At 41.3% G+C, this 21,023-nt stretch overlaps 1 protein-coding gene across 1 annotated transcript in view; it reads left to right on the top strand.

Annotated features, from left to right (window-relative positions):
* rnf11b (ring finger protein 11b) overlaps positions 1-7,478 on the top strand; it is a 47,710-nt gene extending 40,232 nt beyond the window's left edge. Inside the window, exons 2-3 of the mRNA XM_080195484.1 lie at positions 2,102-2,271; positions 3,444-7,478. Coding sequence (XP_080051610.1) covers positions 2,102-2,271; positions 3,444-3,615 — 342 coding nt within the window. The 3' untranslated portion in view covers positions 3,616-7,478. The remainder of the gene's footprint in view (positions 1-2,101; positions 2,272-3,443) is intronic.
* The last annotated feature ends 13,545 nt before the right edge of the window (positions 7,479-21,023 follow it).

The following is a 21,023-nucleotide window of genomic DNA, read 5'->3' as shown; positions in this document are numbered from 1 at the left end:
GGGACCACATTTGCTACCCTCCAGTCTTCTGGGACCTCACCTGTATCCAAAGAAGAGACAAAGATGTGCGCCAGAGGCCCAGCAATTTCATCTTTCGCCTCCCTAAGCAGCCTGGGATAAATACCATCAGGCCCCGGAGCTTTATCCGTCCTTACGCTACCTAAAAGCCCTAGCACTTCCTCTCTCGTAATAACTATATCCTGCAACTGCACCTCCGCTCCCTCCAAGAGACCGCACGATTCCGAACCCCTCTCCTTCGTGAATACCGACGCAAAGTATTCATTCAGGAGCTCCCCCATTCCCTCCGACTCAATACACAACTCTCCACTCTTGTCCCTAAGAGGACCAATTTTCCCTCTAACTACTCTCTTGCCTCTAATATAGGAATAAAATGCTTTAGGATTATCCTTAATCCTACCGGCCAAAGCCATCTCATGCCCTCTCTTCGCCCTTCTAATTCCCCTTTTTAGCTCCCTCCTACTCTCTCTGTATTCCTCCAGCGCACACTCCGTACCCATTTGTTTTGACCTAACATACGCCTCCCTCTTCTTCCTGACCAAGTCTTCAATATCCCCCGTAATCCACGGCTCTCTAATCCTACCTTTCCCATCCTTTCGCTTAACCGGAACAAACCTCCCCTGCAACCATTTCATTTTGTCCCTAAAAGCCTCCCACTTGCCAACTGTGGACTTGCCAGCTAACAGTCCCTCCCAGTCAGTTTGCTGCAGCTCCCTCCTAATCCTGCCATAGCTCGCCTTTCCCCAGTTCAGCACACTCCCACTTGGACGGCACTCGTCCCTTTCCATTTTTATCCTAAAGTAGACGGACTCGTGGTCACTGTTTGCCACATGTTCGCCTACCTCTACCTCACCCACCTGCCCTGGCTCGTTTCCCAACACTAAATCCAGTATAGCCCCTCCCCTAGTCGGGCAAGTTACATACTGTTCTAGCGACCCTTCCATAACACATTTCACAAACTCCTCTCCCTCCGTACCCCCAGCTCTAGGCCCCCTCCAATTCACTCCGGGAAAATTAAAATCACCCACTACAACCACTCTATTCTTCCTGCACCTGTCCAAAATGCCCCTGCAAATTCCCTCCTCCACTGACTTTGGGCTGTTGGGTGGCCTATAGTACACCCCTAGCAGTGTGATCTCTCCCTTTTTATTCCTCAACTCCACCCACAGCGACTCAATCCCTATCTCTTCCATATCGCCCTCCCTCTGCACTACTGTGATGTTTTCCTTGACTAACAGTGCCACCCCTCCACCTCTCTTCAACCCTCCTCTGTCACACCTAAAACACCTGTACCCAGGAACATTCAGCTGCCAGTCCTGCCCTTCCCGTAACCACGTCTCCGTTACAGCCACCACATCCAACTGCCTCACAAACATCAAGGCCCTAAGCTCATCCGTTTTCCCTGCCACACTCCTAGCATTGAAACAGACACAGTTCAACCCACAAATGTCCCTCGGAACCACCTTCTCCCTTATAATTTTCCTTTCACCCGTCTCTCTCCCAGCCACCTCCCCACCCCCCCTCCCTATTAGTTTAAATCATTCCTGAACACCCCAGCTAACCTCCCTGCTAAGACACTAGTCCCCCTCCCGTTCAAATCCTCCCCACCCCTCCTGTACAATTGCCTTTCTCTCCTAAACACCTCCCAGTGATCCACATAAGTAAACCCCTCTACCCTACACCAGTCCCTCAACCATGCATTCAACTGCATGATCTCGTCATTCTTAGCCCTACTCACAAGTCATCTTGTGAGATCTTTTACAGCCACCTGCACAGTCTCCTCTGAAAGATGGGAAACTGTGGGATAGTTAACTTTTTAAGAGACGCCCATTGGATGAAACTATTGAGCAAATATTTATTTGGTTTAAAAAGTTTGCTTTTATAGTGTGTAAATAACTGGCTTTATCTTGATTAAAAAATAACTTTGTTAAAGACCTTTCATTGATGAGTGGTAGCATAAATAATGTAATACAACAACGATTTTATATTCTGTATTAGTGTCTTAGAATTATTATTGCACCTTAATTGAAGCATCATCACTGATTATAATATGTCTTTTTTTCCTACTCTCAAATATTCTTAGGAACAGGTTCAGGTTCCTGTTTATCATCCTACTCCGAGTCAGACCCGGCTAGCCACTCAACTTACCGAAGAAGAACAGATCAGAATAGCACAGAGAATAGGCCTCATTCAGCACCTCCCCAAAGGGGTCTATGACCCAGGAAGAGATGGATCAGAAAAGAAAATTAGAGAGTGAGTTTTGAAATTTCATAATTTAAAAATCTGTAAAATGGGTTACTTAATCTCGGTCCAAGATTGCTGGAATAAATAGTTTTTGCTGTATTAGGGCATTGCAGCTCACCATCTGTACCCCATTTTTAGCATAGAATCATTCATAAAATTAATGTCCTGTGTCAAAAATTGGAAGCCATTGCTAAAATGATTGAACAAACCCTCCCCACTTTCCACTTTCTGTACCTCTTCAAGGAACACCAGTGGTGTACTGTCATTGTTTAACATTTCCCAGTACTATCCTTCAGATTAACCTATGGAATGCTGATTTTTTTTGTAGTGTTAAATCTTGTAGTGTTAAATCTGAGTGACCTTTTCCCCTGTTGTTTTTTATTTTATTCCCTCTGAAGCATTTTAACTTCAGTTTCTGAACTGTTCATACAACTGTTTCTGAACTGAACATACAAGATGATTAGGGGTTTAGATAGGGTGGACAGTGATAGCCTTTTTCCTCAGATGGAAAAAGCTAGCACGAGGGGACATAGCTTTAAACTAATGGTGGTAGTTATCGGACGGATGTCAGAGGTAGGTTCTTTACCCAGAGGGTGGTGGGGGAATGGAATGCCCTGCCTGCTGCAGTTGTAGATGCGCCTAGTTTGGGGGCATTTAAGAGGTCCGTGGATAGGTTTATAGATGGAAAGGGATTGGTTTAAGTTAGAGGGTCATTGCTTTTCTCTTAATTGGTCGGTGCAACATTGTGGGCCAAAGGGCCTGTTCTGCGCTGTGATGTTCTATGTTCTAAATTTTAATTTTTATTTTGCATTTATTTTTCTGTGACTATCGGTATAGCTTCCATTCTGGAACTCACCCACAAGTTATGATTTATTTTCTCTTGGCAGCAATGAAATATTGAACATAATATTCATAGTGGGAATATACTGCTTTTCTAATTGTATCCTGAATGCTCTCAAAGCACAATTTGCAAGACAATTGGACGAAGTTAACTTTTTAAGGGAAGCCCATTGGATGAAACTATTGAGCAAATATTTATTTGGTTTAAAAAGTTTGCTTTTATCGTGTGTAAATAACTGGCTTTATCTTGATTAAAAAGTAATTTTGTTAAAGACCTTTCATTGATGAGTGGTAGCATTAAACTAGTTTATGTACTTCTAAGCTTTTTCTTTGTCTTTCAGGTGTGTTATATGTATGATGGACTTTGTTTATGGCGATCCAATTAGGTTTCTTCCATGCATGCATATTTATCATCTGGACTGTATAGATGACTGGCTGATGCGATCCTTTACCTGCCCTTCGTGTATGGAACCAGTGGATGCTGCATTGCTTTCTTCGTATGAGACCAACTGAGAAGGCTTTGCCTCCTATACCTAGATACCGTGGAAAAATAAATCCTGATCTCTAACATTGAGCCAAAGAGTCAGAGATTTGGAGAACCCTGATTGTATGCGATCATGTACTAAGTACAACACTGATGATAACTCATGACTGCAGTTGTTAAAAACTTGTATGTAATACTTAAATGCTGTTATAAAAAATAAAGTAATCTACAAAGCCCTGACCATCTGTTATGCATCTTAAAGATGGCTAATACATTCGAAGTGACCATTAATTTTGTGACCCGAGCACAAAAATCATGATGTAGTATGCATTTCAAAAGTTTTTGTAAAACATTCTTGCATGTTAAAGCAACAGTATCCTCTTTGTCATCTTATTACAGCTGTTCATAGTTGTTTTATACTGAATGCATGGAATGCTGTTTTCACATAAATTTGTGATTGCAAAAGTATCCCATGCAGCAGAACTCTCAGGAACAACAGGTGCTTACTTTTTTTGGTGTAAAAGCTATCTGGGGGAAACAACTTTTTAAAATAATTTTGGGGCACTCTTAAACTTTATATCTGCTGGAACTTAATTTATGTATGCATATGTATATACAGATGCATATACGTAAATGTGAGTGCCTGCTTGTAATTTTTGTGCAAATAGTTAGCATTTCTAGTGCTTCATTGGCCAGTGTTTCTAGCACCTCTTTAGCCAAAAGAGCCTCTGCAAAGTTTGGCATGTTGGGTTTTTAGTTTCCTTGATTAAAGTTTATGGCAGTAATCTATTATCATTTAAGTGTTCTGCTACCACAGTTTATAATTTGCTGACACATAGCAGAGCATGTATCAATTCCAAGTTATGAAATCTAGTCTTTTGGCCTACTTAAAGGATACTGTTTCTATACTGCAGTATGTTGTGGTTAGTATTTCGTGTCTTGGTCTTTTTCCAGCAATGATTTGGGGGGATACTGACATTTTGGTCAGGGCTTTGTTTACAGGAAAACTCTAGGTGCCAGTATAGCAAACAAATTGTGTAAAAGATTGAAATATTTGTTTACTACCTTTTTGTTTTTTTTTTGAAGGATCATTTGGCTTCACTTCAACTAGTAGTGGTACTAAATGCATGCTGAAGGCAGACTTCATAATACAGTAAGAAAGATCTCCCACAGTCCGTCAATCTGTGTCGATACCGATTGATGAATAAATCAGAATACTGAGCCTATGGACCATTTGTCCTGAAAGAAAAAAGACTTTGTGCAAAAACCTGGAGAGCACATTGCAGATGAGTAATGAACAAATATAATTGTTTCATAAAGTTTTGATACAATGATTGAAGTCAATTTTAAATTTAAATTTTACAACCTGAAATGGATTATTGTTCCCATATAAATTTGCTAATTGTCCATAAAATATTGAGGTCAAATTTCAATTACACAGTACTTCTTTGTTTAAGACAGAATGGCAGAATAAGCAGCACCATGTTCACTTAAATTGTTCAGCTTTGTAAGTAATCTGCACGATCCCAACCAAAGTCATGGCACAATTGAAATTTATGTAATCTGGCTGGCCCTAGTTGCAAGGAGAAGGTTTTGAATATTAGTTAATGGACGTTAATCAAATTCCAATTGTATCTATCACTGAAGAAATGTGAAAAACAAAAATGCAGTGGGTTGATTGAAGGAGCGTTCTTCATGATGAGGTATTTGCCGAGCACACTTAAAGTGATGCCTGTGAACCCTCTTTATATGACCTGCAAATAAGATGCAACATTTTACTGCAGTTTGTCCCTATCATTTTATAAAGTTTGCATGTACTTGTTCCTAAAAATCGTGCTTTTTAAAAAGTTACAAAAAATCAAACTGTATAATGAAGAAAAACAACATAATTGGACCTGGAGTTTTCCTTTTCAAAAAAAATTTTAACACTGGCACAAAGACGTAGGAATTTAAGCTTTTTTGCACAGTTCTTTTCCATTACAAATGGAACTCATGGCCTTAGGTCTTTTGAAATGATGTCTTGTTATGAGCCAGACTAGCATGGTGCTCAAAAAATTGATTCGGGATATGCCTCTGATCATTCTAATGAATAGTTAGACTGCATTTGAGAATCAAGTAGTTCAGTGATGTGCAGAGGTTCCTGTAAAGGCAAAGATGTATTTTTCAAAATCTTCATTCACATTTTGCATCCAACATTCTCGAATTTTTGAGTACTATTAGCTGACTTGCTTCCAAACTAATGGAAACTGTGCTCAGATGAATTAATAGTTCAAGGGGAAGTTTGTTTGTTCAAAGCAGCTTAAAGGCTCCAGCTTTAATGGTCTGGCATGGTTTGCAAAATAAGTCTAAGATTTAAACTCAAACATTTCCCCATGTAACTTGAGGGACACAAGTTGCAATAGATGTCACTGTTTGGGTAAGAGCCGTGGTCTTAAATCAGTGTAAAGGAAGACCTGTATTTGTGCAATATTTTCAATTGAGAAACCATAGTATTTACAGCTGTTTCTTTTATGACCATTCCACAAACTTTTTAGTAACCATACACTTTTACTGTAATTATGTTTAAATTTCAGACTTTTAGTGTGCACAAAGAAGTGCACAGATATGTGGGAGTAATCAAGAGTGTTGTATGAAACTGACAGAACTTTTTGAGTGTTCCATTTTATTTATAAATGGCATATTACACGTATGCAACAATGGTGAGTTGAATAGCCTTTAGCGGTGGTATGTTATAGGCACTTTGTGTTAACAGCTCTAACACCAATTTTGTTTTGATACTATTTCAAAAAACTCTTAATGCTCCAAGCTTGTAAGAATTGGCCTGACCCCTTGAATGGCTTGGCAGCATGGGTTTTAAATAAATCTTTCCCTTTTTAAATGTTTCACTCTATTTCTACACCATTCTTCTTGACAATTAATTGGATGTGGAGTTCACTACAGTTTTTGAGAAAATACTAAATAGATAATTCATTCATGAGCAACATAATTTTTTAAACATTCCTGCCATACCAGTAAAATTTACATTGAACTAAAGTTTTTTTGTACCTCAACCTGAGAATTGATAATCTTTGAGAAGGAATCTGGTTCAAGTGTTGCGATTGTGTTCTATTGCCTTTTTTGCCCTACACCAGCAAAACGACCATAAGCATTTAAAAGTTGTTTCTTCCACATACTGCCATATGATTCTGAAATGGCTCCATAAAAGCGCAGAAGCACATCTATTGTGTGTATGTAAGGCTAAATATACTCCACTAATTTAGATATTTTATTTGCTTAAAACCAAAGCTGACTGAAAATAAATGGAGTGAACACCGTCTATTTTTGGCTATTGCCACCTTAGCTACAGTTGCTCAGTGGGCTCAGAGTTGAGGCTTTTAAATGTAACCTAGAGTGAAAAAGTGACCCACCTTTTTGATTACATTGTGGCGTGGGGAGGAAGATGACCTTTAACCTTCAACTGTGTTAATATTTTAGTTCAAAATATTTGTTTGTCAAGCAGATTATACCTGCCTACTACTGTGATAACTGTGTAGCCAGTAACTTTAATGAGCTTATTCATGACCTCCTTAACCCTCTTAATCAAAAGACTTTCCTGAATAATACAGAATATTTACAAATGTGATATGATAAATTGTTGGACATCAGATTTGGTAGAAAGATTTTTGCTTGAATTTTCAGAATATTCAGAAGAAAAACAAATTTCCTGGCTATATGGTATGAGATATTTCTATGCACATTGTAGGCCATTTTATTGCATTATCTACTCCAACTTGCTGAAATGTAGAACGCTGTAAAGTTCTTTACAAGTTGTATAACCAATGTGTTAAATTTGTTCTGGTTTTATTTATTGGTAATCAACTTGTCTCAATAAATATTATGCTTTTTCAATGTTTAGGTTCTTGATGTTTTGAAATACTTTTTTTAACCTGCTTTTGGTTTAAACCCCTTTAGTTATGTACCTATTTTATCTTAAAAGTAAAGAACTTAACAGTGCTTTTGTTCTGGTGACAGAGTATTGGTAAAGTACATTCCACTTTCAGCACTGGTTGTAACCATTGCATTTTAGCTGAGGGGTAAAAACATACTTTTACTTCGGTTAGCTTAAATTTGTGTCTAATTGTGGATTAGTAATTCAAATTCTATTTATAAAGCATTGCGCATTCCAGTAAACTGAGATCCATGTATAATTATTTATGGGCTTGTTTAAGACAGCAGATATTAAAAACTGCAATACTAAAAAGTAGTTTTGAATGGTGTTTTTTATGTGCCCCTCTACACTGTCAGCTTAGAAGATTGTCTCACTATTATTAATTAATCCATTTACGACTGCAGCAATTGTAGATCTAACAAGATTGAACTACCTTGTCCAGAGACATCAAGGATAGCAAGTTGGTGGCTCTGATTAAACCTGTCATTTCACTTGGAACGTTGTCCATTATTAGTGTTTATAGACACTGCTTTTTGCATAACCATTAATTAGTTGAGTAAGACTAGTACAAAGCCCATTGGGCATTTACATTATGCAAAGATGCAAGTTGGTCTGTCATGAACAGTTTGTGGATTTTGATTTTTAGTGGTAGTTATTTTTGAGAATGTTTGGAAGGCTGTTCTGAACCAGCCCAGAATTGCACACATTAGGATGAGGGTTCCTGCCCAGGCATTGAGAGAGTTGCCTGGAGCCATTATCTAGTCATCATTCAGTTTGCAACCTCCATTCAAGTATGCTTTAAGTAGCATTACTTTTGAAGATTGGTCAGGCGGGTCGGGGAGGGGGTGGATCACATGCAAGGCTCGTAGAATATCTCTGGCCTTCAGCTGAGGTGTAGGTCACGGGTGATTATGTTTGCCTGTACAAATCCATAGTATATATTGTTAACAGTAGGAAATCTTAATTACTAGATGTACTTTGCAATATACTATTAGTATCAGAACTATCTGGTGGCATTAAGATTGGGCAATACTTTAGTAGATCCATAAATTTATTAGCATGAAGGCCTGCATTGTTTAGAAGTTAAGGTTCAGATTGCAAACTATTTCCAAACTCTTGCAGAAGTAACATGCATCATGTTTTTTATTAATACATTGTGTTCCTTTTATTTAAGTCCTCCCTTTCTTCCAATTCACAGTAAGTAAGTAACTGGTTGATGTATCTTTAGTGAGACATTTTGGCGCTGTGGCGGGGGGTGGTGTTGGATTAAAGATCAGTCAAAATCGTATTATTTCTTAACTGAGGGTAACAAAACAAAATGACTATAGTGCATGGCAGCCCACCATGAACTTGTTCTGAGATTAATATTAATCTGTAACAATGACTTGAGGTTTTCAGGTTTTCTACTTTGAGCCCTTGTGCTTTCACCAAATTCTTAGTAAATGGTTAGTGTTGAGAACTTGCAATCCAATAAATCTTTAATGGAATTACAGAATGGTTATAATACAGGAAAGGAAATTTGGCCTGTTCGTATTGGCTCCTGGTAAGAGCAACCAATTCTGCTCCCCTGCCCTTTTCCCATAGATTTACAACTTATCTTTCCTCAAAGAGGAGATGGTAGTATAGTGGTAATGTTACTAAGCTAGTAATCCACGGGACAAGGATTCAAATCCCACCACAGCAACTTGTGGAATTTAAATTTTATTAATAACCTGGAATAAAGAAGCTTGTCTCAGACCATGTTGTAAAAACCAGCTGGTTCATAACTCATGGTGTGTGGGGTAATATATGGGTAATGGATTGAAGATTGGCTGACTGGCAGAAAACAGAGTATGTATAAATGGGTCTTTGTCTGATTAGCAGGATGTGACGAGTGGAGTCCCGCAAAAGTCTGCGCTGGAACCTCACTCTACATTTTACATGAATGACTTGGATGAGGGGAGTGAATTTGCAGACAACACAAAGATAGGTAGGAAAGTATGTTGTAAAGAAGATGACATATTGAGTTTGTAGAAGAATATAGATAGGTTGAGTGAATGGCAGATGTAATTTATTGTGGGAAACTGTGACTCTCTGGCCAGAAGAACAAAATAAGCAGAGTATTACTAAAATGGAAAATGACTGCAGAATGCCCCGAAGCATTGGGATCTAGGTGTTCATGTGTATGGGTCATAAAAAATTAGCATGCAGACGCAGCATGTAATCAAGAAGGCTAATGGAATACTATCCTTTAAGACAAGAAGAATTGAACATAAAACTGCGTGTTATGCTTCAGCTATACAAGGCATTGAGTGCACATCTCAATTCTGTATGCAGTTTTGGTCTCCTATTTAAAGGAGGATATAAATGTGCTGTAGGTACTTCAGGTGAGATTTATGGATAACTACCTGGAATGAGCGGATTGAGGATAGGTTATTTATTATTGGACAAGTATGCTTACATTAACACTAATAAAGTTACTGTGAAAATCCCCTGTTGGAAGGCTGGACTTGTTTCCATTAGAGGTTAGAAGAGTGAGGAATGACTTGATTGAAGTATAGTTTGTAAATTTTTTTTGTTTCTGTCACAAGTAGGCTTAAATTAAAACTGCAGTGAATTCCGGTGCCTGTTCAGGTACACTGAGGGAGAATTTAGCATGGTCAATGCACCTAACCAGTGCATCTTTTGGACTGTTGGAGGAAACTCACACACACAGGGAGAACATGCAGACTCCGCACAGACAATGACCCAAGCTGGAAATTTAACCCAGGTCCCTGCCACTGTGAGGCAGCAGTGTTAACCACTGTGCCGCCGTGCACCCATATAAGATCCTGAACAGTACTGACAAGGTAGACATGGAAATGATGTTCCCTGTTTGGGTGTATCCAGAACCAGGGGCAATGTTTTAAAATTAGGGGGGGTCTCATAAGAAAGAAATGAAGAGAATTTTTTTGATAGTGCAACTTTGGAGCTCTTTGCCTCAAAAGGCTGTGGAAGCGGGATGACTGAATAATTTTAAGGCAGATATGTCTAGATTTGTTTTGGGCAAAGGAATTAAAAGTTATTGGGCTAGATGGGAATGCGGAACTCAACAAAAATGGGTCATCTTCTCCTATTTCATATGTTCTTTTGTCCTTTTAGGGAAGAAAATCTGCTTGCCTGGTCTGGCCTATGTTTGAATCTAGACCCATAGCAATATGGTTGGCTTTTAATGATCCTCTGAAATGGTGTGGCAAGCCACTCGGTTCAAGGATAATTCCCCTCTAAAAGCTATGATTGAGCATGCTTCCATTTCTCACACTTGTATGGTGCTTTCCAAATCTGACCACTTGCTGTGTAAATATTTTCTCCTCATGTCTCTGGTTCTTCCGTCATTCAAATTTAAATGTGTCCTTTGGCTAGTGGGATCAGATGTGCTCTATCTTGACCTCTCATGATTTTGAATACCTCTTTTCAAATTTCTCTTCCTCCAGCAAAGAGAACACCTCCCTTCCCCCACAGGCCCACGCCTACAATCTATCCATATAACTGAAGTCCCTCATCCCTGGAGCCATTCTCATTTTTCCTGCATCCCTTCTAAAATCTTCACATTCTGAAGCGTGGTGCCCAGACTGGACAAATATTCAGTTGAAGTTGAACCAGTGTTCCATACGTGTTCATAATCTCCTTGCTTTTATACCCTCTGCCTCTATTTAAAAACCACTTCCTCAACGTGCCATCTTCAACAATTTGTGCACACATACCCCCATCTCGCAATTTGTGCATCTGCTTTAGAATTGTACCTTTTTTATTGCCTTCAGTTCTTTCTATCAAAATATACTACTTCACCTGTCTGCGCATTACATGTCATCTGCCATTTGCCTGCCCATTCCACCAATCTGTTGTCCTCTTGAAGCCTTATCGCTATCCTTAAAATTGAAGTACTTCCAAATTTTGTCATCTGCACATTTTGAAAGTGTGATCTATGCACCCAATTCCAGATATTAAAAAGAAGCAGTGGGAGTTCCTGATACAGCCCCTAAGGAAACCACACTTTATGCTGTTCCCCACTCTGGCAAAACAAACACTTGTCACTACTGTTTCCTGACAATCAGCTTCCAATTTCACATCCATGCTACTTAGTGTCCCTTTTATTTCACAGGCTTACTTTGCTAGCAGAACTCTTAGGTGGCAATTTATCAGTTGTTTTATACCCTCAACCTCTTACCTCATTAACAAAATCAATCTTGTTAAAATGGCCTGCCTCTAAGAAATCAGTGCTTTCTTTCCTTAATTAAGCAATGCTTGTCCAAGTGATAGTTTTGTCCCAGGCGATTGTTTCTAAAAGTTGTTCACACCATTAAAGTTAAAATGACCAGCCTGGAGTTGCTGGGCATCATTGTACCCATTTTTGAATAAGGACATAACATTTGCAATTCCTTGGTCCTCTGGCACTACTCGATGTTTGAGGAGCAGTCAACAGTTCTGGATAGTACCTATCTGTACCGCTTTCCTGATCTCATCCTGGTGACTTAGCTTAAATGTAGCCAGCTTTCATAGATTCACTGACTTCAGCATTTCCCTTGACAAAGACATGTAAAATATTCACTAAGTGCTTCAGGAGTGCCATCTTCCACCATATGTTTGGTGTCTCAGTTCCCCTACCTAACCTTACTTACCCTTTTATGATTTATAATGCAATAGAAGACGTTGTCAGTCTGTTCTCTCACTTTCCCTTTGCCTCATTGCAGAGGAAGAAGTAAAAAAGAACTTGCTATGTTGAGTCTGATTCTTGCTTTGTATCATCAGCCTGGCATCAATTGTACCAAGGTGTTCATTGCTTCATCTTGCTCTCCATCTCTTTATCCAGGTATTACCAGCTTGGGTTATTGTGGGAATATACCTCAGCTAATCTAAAACATTCTCATTTTTAAAGACAGTTCATTGTTATTGATTGGCCTGCCAGTTATTGATTGCAATTTACCGGTTCTCACTGATCTGTTCTCACTCCTCAGGAATCAACCCTTTTCCAATTAAAAGTGTTCCTGGTCTTTTTCCATAGCTACTATAAACCTTACAATGCTATGATCACTGTACCCTAAATGTTCCCCCACTGCAAGCAAAAATATATGGCTCATGGAGTTTTTCATTTGGCTTTCAAGTTGTACTGTATCTGGGCCATGTGATCAAGAGGACCCAGGAAATATTGAGGAGCAAGTGTCAGAAACTGAAGTGGGGAGACCCCAATATTTTATTCAGTGACCTTTGTCAGAGGACAACAAGAAGTGTTTCAAGATAAACTAAGGAGTGATGGTTGGATTGGAGGTGGGCTTTTTATGCTGTAGGAATGGAGTGTAGCTGCTCTGTGAAGAGAGGATGTGGACATGGAGGAGCATTGGGAGCAGTACACAGTTTTGTACATTTGTACAAAATGTAAATAACCCTTTGTCTCCTGTTTTCTTAGAAATATTTTCATTGATCTGGCAAGCGCATCAGTTGCTCTGATTTTGCTGATATATTGATGAATAATTGTTTCATCCTAATCCCCAACAAAGACAATATGAGAACAAGGGGTCGCAGTCTCAGGACACTGGGTAGGCCATTTAGTATTGAGATAAGGAGAAATCTCTTCACTGAGGGTGGTGAACCTGTGGACTTCTCTATCAGAGAAGGTGGAGGCCAAATATATTTAAGAAAGAGATGGATTTCTTGCCTCTAAAGGCATCAAGGGTATGGGAAAAGCATGGGAGTATGGCATTTGAGAGATTAGCTATCTTTTCCGTATTAGGATAATCACAGCCCCCCATTACAACTAATCTATAATTTGATACTGCTAATTCCACAGTAACTTTGTTTTGAGATTACCACTGTTGTGGAATTAACTTATCATTCAAATTTTAAACAGGCAAATTAAGGTGTTTCAGCTTCAGATTTTTTTATGGAAGTCTTTCATGGGGGAGGAAAATGATCATAATTAGAAGTGGAGGAAAGAGGAGAAACTCTGGTTGAAATTACAAGTTAGAAACATCAGAAAACTGGCAATCTGACTTGTTCGATAAAGAGAACAACTGCAGAGAGTGGAGGAAAATATCCTAACTTTGCAATGCGGAATACAATTGGCTTTTTATACATGTAGCAATGGTAGTGACAGAATAACTTCTTGTGATGTTGCATTCCTCTCTCTGATGGAAGAGGGTTTTATGTTGAGGCCACGCTAAGCACGCTTTGTCAGCAGGAGGGCACCATTTCTATTGGCTTGTCCCACCCTGTTTTTTCCAATAGTTCTGCTCTGGATGTCAGGGTTGCAGCTATCCCTGGCATTGAAGTCCCCTATAAGGATGTTTTTTTCCTTCTTTTTGATGACAGTGACCTTGAAGTCTTCAGAGTAAAACTTTTTAACATCTTTGAAGTCAGGGGCAGGAGCAAAAGTGCAGATGATGATGGCATATTGGTTACAGCTGAGCTGTGAACTGAAGCATCATGAATCTTTCATTTATACAACTGGCATTGTTTTGGCATTGTATTCAAGTTCCTACTGCAGATGGTACTAATTCTTCATTTCCACAAGATTTGGCTTTTGGACATTGTTGGAAGCCTGTACTTGACTCTGTTTAACATGGGGTCCTTGGGACTTTATCATTGTTCACACAATCTTGACTAATGTTATTAAAATGTCTGATTTCATGATGAATTTGTTTTGGCACTAAAACATTTAGGTTAGGATTGAAGTTTTGAAAATAAGATAATGGTAGCACCTTGTTTGAGAGTTTGGCAAACAAAGACTGAAGTAAATGTTTGTTTAATAAGGTCAAAATTAGAAGTTTGAAAACATGAATAACGGGTAACCTTTCTGAGTCTTGGCTTGGGTTGGCAACCCTCTAGGATTGGCCTGGAGTCTCCAAGAAGTGTAGATCAATCCTCAGGACATGGCTCTTTGCAACCCTAAAGAAATATCATCAGGACATCCAAGCAGTATTTCTTTTCCATTTTTTTAAAACATTTTCCTTAACCAGATACGAAATGTAAAAAATGGGAAATCAGGTTGTTTGGCCGACAGTAAAGCATCACCGAATTGGGTAATGAGTCCTTTTGCTTTCCAAGTGGCATTGAAAGGCAGTGTGTGCCAAAGATGGATGTTTTGGTAGACTAATAGCTGGAGCATGGGAGCAAATTATAAGAACATATAGGAATTAGGAGCAGAAGTAGGCAAATCAGTCCTTTGGGCCTGTTCTGTCATTTAATCAGGTCATAGCTGATCTGGCCTTAAATCCACATACCTGTTCCGTATCCCTTTAAACCATTTTTAAATCACGAATACATCTATCTCCTCCTTAAAAACATTTAATGATTCAGACTCCACTGCGCTATAGGACAGCAAGTTCCACAAATCCACCACCCTCTGTAAGAAACAGTTCCTCCTCATCTCAGTTTTAAATCTATCACCTCTCTACCTGTGACTTCTTGTTAAAGATTGCCCCACAAGGAGAAACATTTAGTCCAACTTGACTTATTAATCCCTTTTAGTATTTTATATATCTCAATCAGATCCACTCTCACCCTTTTAAACTTCAGCGAGAATAAACCCCAACTGTTTAATCTCTCCTCGTACATCAACCCTTGCATCCCCAGAATCAATCTGGTGAACAGCCTCTGAATTGCCCCCAATGCCACCACATCCTTCCTCAAGTCAGGTGATGAAACCTCCAGGAATGCAAGTATTCACAGTTGGCAACCCCAGTATTGGTAGAGATAAGGACCTAGACTTTCCAATCTGGAAAGAAATGCACACTTAGTTCCTATTTTGCTGAGTGATTTTCCAAAGGAGGATCATTTACATCTGATCTGGTGCTGAAAATCTTGTAGGGAGCAGCATATAGAACCTGTGTGAAGCCACATCGCCTTTCATGGTGCTAGCTGCTGTATTTGGCTGAGGAAAAAGTTTAAATATCCCGAAGTTGACAAAAGGGAAGGGAGTAGGGTGGCAACTAGATTGGGAGAGTTGGGTCAGATCGTGGGGGTAGCGTTTGGGTCAGAGGGCAGTGTGTGTAACTGAGGAGCCCATTGTATAATTAACCAGGTATTGGACCAGGTTTTTCTTCTGTTTAACATTCCCTGGGTAACTAAAGAGGTAAGTTTGAACTGTGAAATCTCCAACTCTAATTCAGAGTTGGAGACTTTTATGTTGGGCCCTGGGGAGCATGAAAATTGTCCATCAGAGGCAAACCTTCTGAGCAATTCCCACAGAGTCCTTCTATTAGGATTTCAAAGGAGCCCGAAACACAATTTCTGGGGTATATCTGTTCTTAGACCACTTAAAGATCAGAAGATTTGGACTAATATGCCTACAGCTGTCCTCAGAGGTGTAAATTATTCTTGTGAATCCCAGGTCAAAGAAAGGTTTGCAAGCAAATGGGAACCAAGGGAACATCCTTAAGTATCAATCAATTTTAAGATCAAGGACAAGTTTGGGAATTGATGCTAATTAACTGAAATCTTCATCTGGGATATGTGTTGCCATGGGAGTAGGTCGAATAGAGACCGTCTTCTGTTCTGAATGTTTGTTTTCCTCACAGAAACAGTCAATGTGGAAGGCTGTGAGAAGACTGTTATGCATTTGCCAGCAGTTAGAACATGGAGCAAAGAGGCTATTAGGAATCTGAGCGGTGTTTCTGATCTGGAGTCAATAAGCAGGAATTGAGAGTAGGGCTCTTGCTTGGAATGAGAAGTCTAAGTGAATGAGGAATTTAAATTGTTAGATCTGCCTAATAAAATTTGTGGACAGACCTGCAGTGGAATCTTTGCACGGAAAGAAAGGACTCTGGAAGTCTTAAGTACCAGACTGGGAAACTGAGTCGGTGAATTCCTGAGAACTGTGGCACACTTTGATTTGGCCCTGAGAGAGTAAAGGAACCCTTGAGATCCGTATAGAACACTGCCTTGTTGCTATTTTTGTGCTTAAATAATGATTTACGAAATAGTGTTAATAGTACTTTCGGGTAGAGGTCCGTAGGCAATTTAGGGAGTTGGGGTCCAAACTAAAGAGCAGGACCTCCAGGGTGGCACTCTCTGGATTGCTGCCCAGTACTAGCAGGGCAAAGAATGATGAGATCATGCAGTTGAATGCATGGTTGAGGGATTGGTGTAGGGTAGAGGGCTTTACTTTTGTGGATCACTGGGAGGTGTTTAGGAGAGAAGGGCAACTGTACAGGAGGGGTGGGGAAAATTTGAACGGGAGGGGAACTAGTGTCTTAGTGGGGAGGTTAGCTGGGGTGTTCAGGATTGGTTTAAACTAATAGGGAGGGGGGGTGAGGAGGTGGCTGGGAGAGAGTCGGGTGAAAGGAAAATTATCAGGGAGAAGGAGGTTCCGAGGGACACTTGTGGGTTGAACTGTGTCTGTTTCAATGCTAGGAGTGTGGCAGGGAAAACAGATGAGCTTAGGGCCTTGATGTTTGTGAGGCAGTTAGATGTGGTGGCTGTAACGGAGACGTGGTTACGGGAACGGCAGGACGGCAGTTGAATGTTTCTGGGTACAAGTGTTTTAGGTGTGACAGAGGAGGGTTGAAGAGAGGTGGAGGGGTGGCACTGTTAGTAAAGGAAAACATCACAGTAGTGCAGAGGGAGGACGATATGGAAGAGACAGGGATTGAGTCGCTGTGGGTGGAGTTGAGGAATAAAAAGGGAGAGATCACATTGCTAGGGGTGTACTATAGGCCACCCAACAGCCCGAGGTCGGTGGAGGAAGGCATTTGCAGGGGCATTTTGGACAGGTGCAGGAAGAATAGAGTGGTTGTAGTGGGTGACTTTAATCTTCCAGGAGTGAATTGGAGGGGGCCTAGAGCTGGGGGTATGGAGGGAGAGGAGTTTGTGAGATGTGTTTTGGAAGGGTCACTAGAGCAGTATGTAACTAGCCCGACTAGGGGAGGGGCTATACTTGATTTAGTGTCGGGTAATGAGCAGGGGCAGGTGGGGGAGGTAGAGATAGGCGAACATGTGGCTAACAGTGACCACAAGTCCGTCTACTTTAGGTTAAAAATGGAAAGGGATGAGTGCCGGCCGAACGGGAGTGTGCTGAACTGGGGAAAGGCGAGCTATAGCAGGATTAGGAGGGAGCTGCAGGACACTGATTGGGAGGGACTGTTAGCTGGCAAGTCCACAGTTGGCAAGTGGGAGGCTTTTAAGGGCAAAATGAAATGGTTGCAGGGGAGGTATGTTCCGGTTAAGCAGAAGGATGGGAAAGGTAGGATTAGAGAGCTGTGGATTACAGGGGGTATTGAAGACTTGGTCAGGAAGAAGAGGGAGGCGTATGTTAGGTCGAAACGACTGGGTACAGAGAGTGCGCTGGAGGAATATAGAGAGAGTAGGAGGGAGCTAAAAAGGGGAATTAGAAGGGCAAAGAGAGGGCATGAAATGGCTTTGGCTGGTACGATTAAGGAAAATCCAAAGGCATTTTATTCCTATATTAGAGGCAAGAGAGTAGTTAGAGGGAAAATTGGTCCTCTTAGGGACGAGAGTGGAGAGTTATGTATTGAGTCGGAGGGAATGGGGGAGCTCCTGAATGAATACTTTGCGTCGGTATTCACGAAGGAGAGGGGTTCGGAATCGTGCGGTCTCTTGAAGGGAGCTGAGGATCAGTTGCAGGAGATATCTATTACGAGGGAGGAAGTGCTAGGGCTTTTAGGTAGCGTAAGGACGGATAAAGCTCCGGGGCCTGATGGTATTTATCCCAGGCTGCTTAGGGAGGTGAAAGATGAAATTGCTGGGCCTCTGGTGCAAATCTTTGTCTCTTCTTTGGACACAGGTGAGGTCCCAGAGGACTAGAGGGTAGCAAATGTGGTACCGCTGTTCAAGAAAGGTAGTAGGGATAACCCTGGAAATTATAGACCAGTGAGTTTGACATCGGTGGTAGGGAAATTAATGGAAAAAATACTTAGGGGTAGGATGTATGAGCATTTGGAGCGTTGCGATCTGATTAGGGATACGCAACATGGTTTTGTTAGAGGGAGGTCTTGCCTTACAAATCTGGTGGAATTCTTTGAGGAGGTGACAAAAACGGTTGACGATGGAGAGCCGTTGATGTCATCTATATGGATTTCAGTAAGGCGTTTGACAAAGTCCCTCACGGTAGGCTGGTAGAAAAGGTTAAGGCGCATGGGATACGAGGCCAGGTAGCTAGGTGGATTGAGAACTGGCTGGGTAATAGGAGACAGAAGGTAGTTGTGGAGGGGACCTTGTCGGGCTGGAGGCCAGTGACCAATGGTGTGCCGCAGGGCTCAGTACTGGGACCTCTCCTCTTTGTAGTATACATAAATGACTTGGAAGAGAGCGTAGGTGGTGTGATCAGCAAGTTTGCTGATGACACCAAGATGGCAGGGTTGGCGGGTACAGAACTGGATTGTCAGGTGATACAACAGGATATAGATAGGTTGGTGCATTGGGCAGATAGGTGGCAGATGGAATTTAATCCTGACAAATGCGAGGTGATGCATTTTGGAAGGAATAATGCAGAGAGGAGCTATGTGATAAAAGGTAGACAGATTAGGAGTATAGACATACAGAGGGACCTGGGAGTGCAGGTTCACAAATCCATGAAGGTTGCGTCACAAGTTGAGAAGGTTGTTAGGAAGGCGTATGGAATGTTAGCCTTTATAGGAAGGGGTATAGAGTATAAAAGCTGCCGTCTGATGCTTCAGTTGTACAGAACGTTGGTTAGACCGCATTTGGAGTACTGCGTCCAGTTCTGGTCACCTTACTACCGGAAGGATATGGAGTCTCTGGAAAGGGTGCAGAGGAGGTTTACCAGGATGTTGCCTGGCATGGAGGGGCTGGGTTACGAGGAAAGGTTGGAGAAACTGGGACTATTCTCCTTGGAAAGACGGAGATTGAGGGGGGACATGATAGAGGTATATAAGATACTGAAGGGAATAGATAGAGTTAATAGTGAGAGACTGCTCCCTAGACTGGGTACAAACACGAGAGGTCATGATTTAAGGGTGAGGGGGGAGAGGTATAATTTGGAAGTGAGAGGAAGGTTCTTTACGCAGAGAGTTGTGGGGGTATGGAACGCGCTACCGAGTAGGGTGGTGGAGGCAGGAACGTTGGACTCGTTTAAGGTTCAGTTAGATAGACACATGAGTGAAACGAGGATGGAGGGTTATGGTAGGGGCTATTAAATAAGGTTAGAACCTCGGGAGACACCGGAAAAGCAGGCTTGTAAGATTAACGTTTTTGTCTTTTTATTCCGCAGGTGGAGGTCCACCTCGTGTCAAACGAGGGGCATGCACACGGTGGGTCGTGCGTGGGCTGCTCTTGGAAGTTCCGGGAGTGGCCTAGTACTTTGTGTCGGTGTGTGTGCTTGATCCTGGACCGGTAGACGAGCGCCGCAACAGCTCAGTGACTAGCACTGCTAGCTGTGCAGATACATGGATTTGGGCCTGTGTCTGTGGGAGTTTGCGCATTCTCCCTGTGGTTGCGTGGGTTTCCTCCGGGCGCTCCGGTTTCCTCCCACACCCCAAAGATGTGCTCTTAGGCTGATTGGTTTTACCAAATTGACACTATTCTCCCCTGAATCTGGCTAAGTTAGGGGTTCCATTCGTAGACATGCAGGGTAGAATAGGTGTAGGGTGATGTGGCGGTGCGGGCTCGTTGGGCCGAAGGGCCTGTTTCCTGTGCTGGGTTGTTCTTTGTACTTTGTACTTGCTTTGTTTAATTCTTGTACAATAACAGTTTTTGTTTACAGCATGAAATCTTGTGGTATGATCGTTTCAGTTAATAACTGTGAGTTTGAAGTTCTTTTTAAAAGTCAACGTTCTCCCCTGAGAACATAAGCAGAAGTCAAATTTTTGATGATGTGCCAAACCATGACATGTTGCATCTGCCTTCAGCTTTGCATCCAGTGAGATACACGATCTTCCTTCACATGCTCTGTTGTTGAGGACTCTGAACTCCAATTTGTCTGGCATCGTTCTGAACCTTGCCATCATGGGTGGATCTACCAGGAGCAAGGAGCTCCTATGGTATCACTCAAGGGTAAGAAGTCTGACAACACCAGGATTAAGTCCAACCAATTTATTTGATAGTAAACTCGCAAGCTTTCGGGATTTGCCCCTTCGTCAGGTGAATGGAGAGTTCTGGCCTCAGACAGAGCATATAACAGCACAGACAGTTTACAGATTACTGATAAGGATGCAAGTCTTTACACCTTACCTGCTATTCAAGTCTTAAAGTGGCCAGCAATGTGAGTGAAAGGAGCATTAAGCCCAGGTTAAAGAGATGTGTATTGTCTCCAGACATTCCAGTAAGTGAGGTTTAGCAAACCCAGCCAAGTCATGGGGGTTACAGATTATGTGACATGAACCCGAGATCCCTGAACAGTACTGTACTGTCTGGAGACAATACACATCTCTTTAACCTGGGCTTAATGTTCCTTCCACTCACATTGTTGGCCACTTTAAGACTTGAATAGCAGGTTATGTGTAAAGACTCGCATTCTACTCAGTAATCTGTAAACTGTCTGTGCTGTTACATGCTCTGTCTGAGGCCAGAACTCTCCAT

Source organism: Carcharhinus amblyrhynchos, chromosome 9 (assembly GCF_965287045.1).
Source record: "Carcharhinus amblyrhynchos chromosome 9, sCarAmb.v2.hapA, whole genome shotgun sequence".
In the NCBI taxonomy this organism is placed as follows: Eukaryota; Metazoa; Chordata; class Chondrichthyes; order Carcharhiniformes; family Carcharhinidae; genus Carcharhinus; species Carcharhinus amblyrhynchos.
Note: the sequence above shows the minus strand (reverse complement) of the source record. Positions and strands in the feature narration are given on the sequence as shown.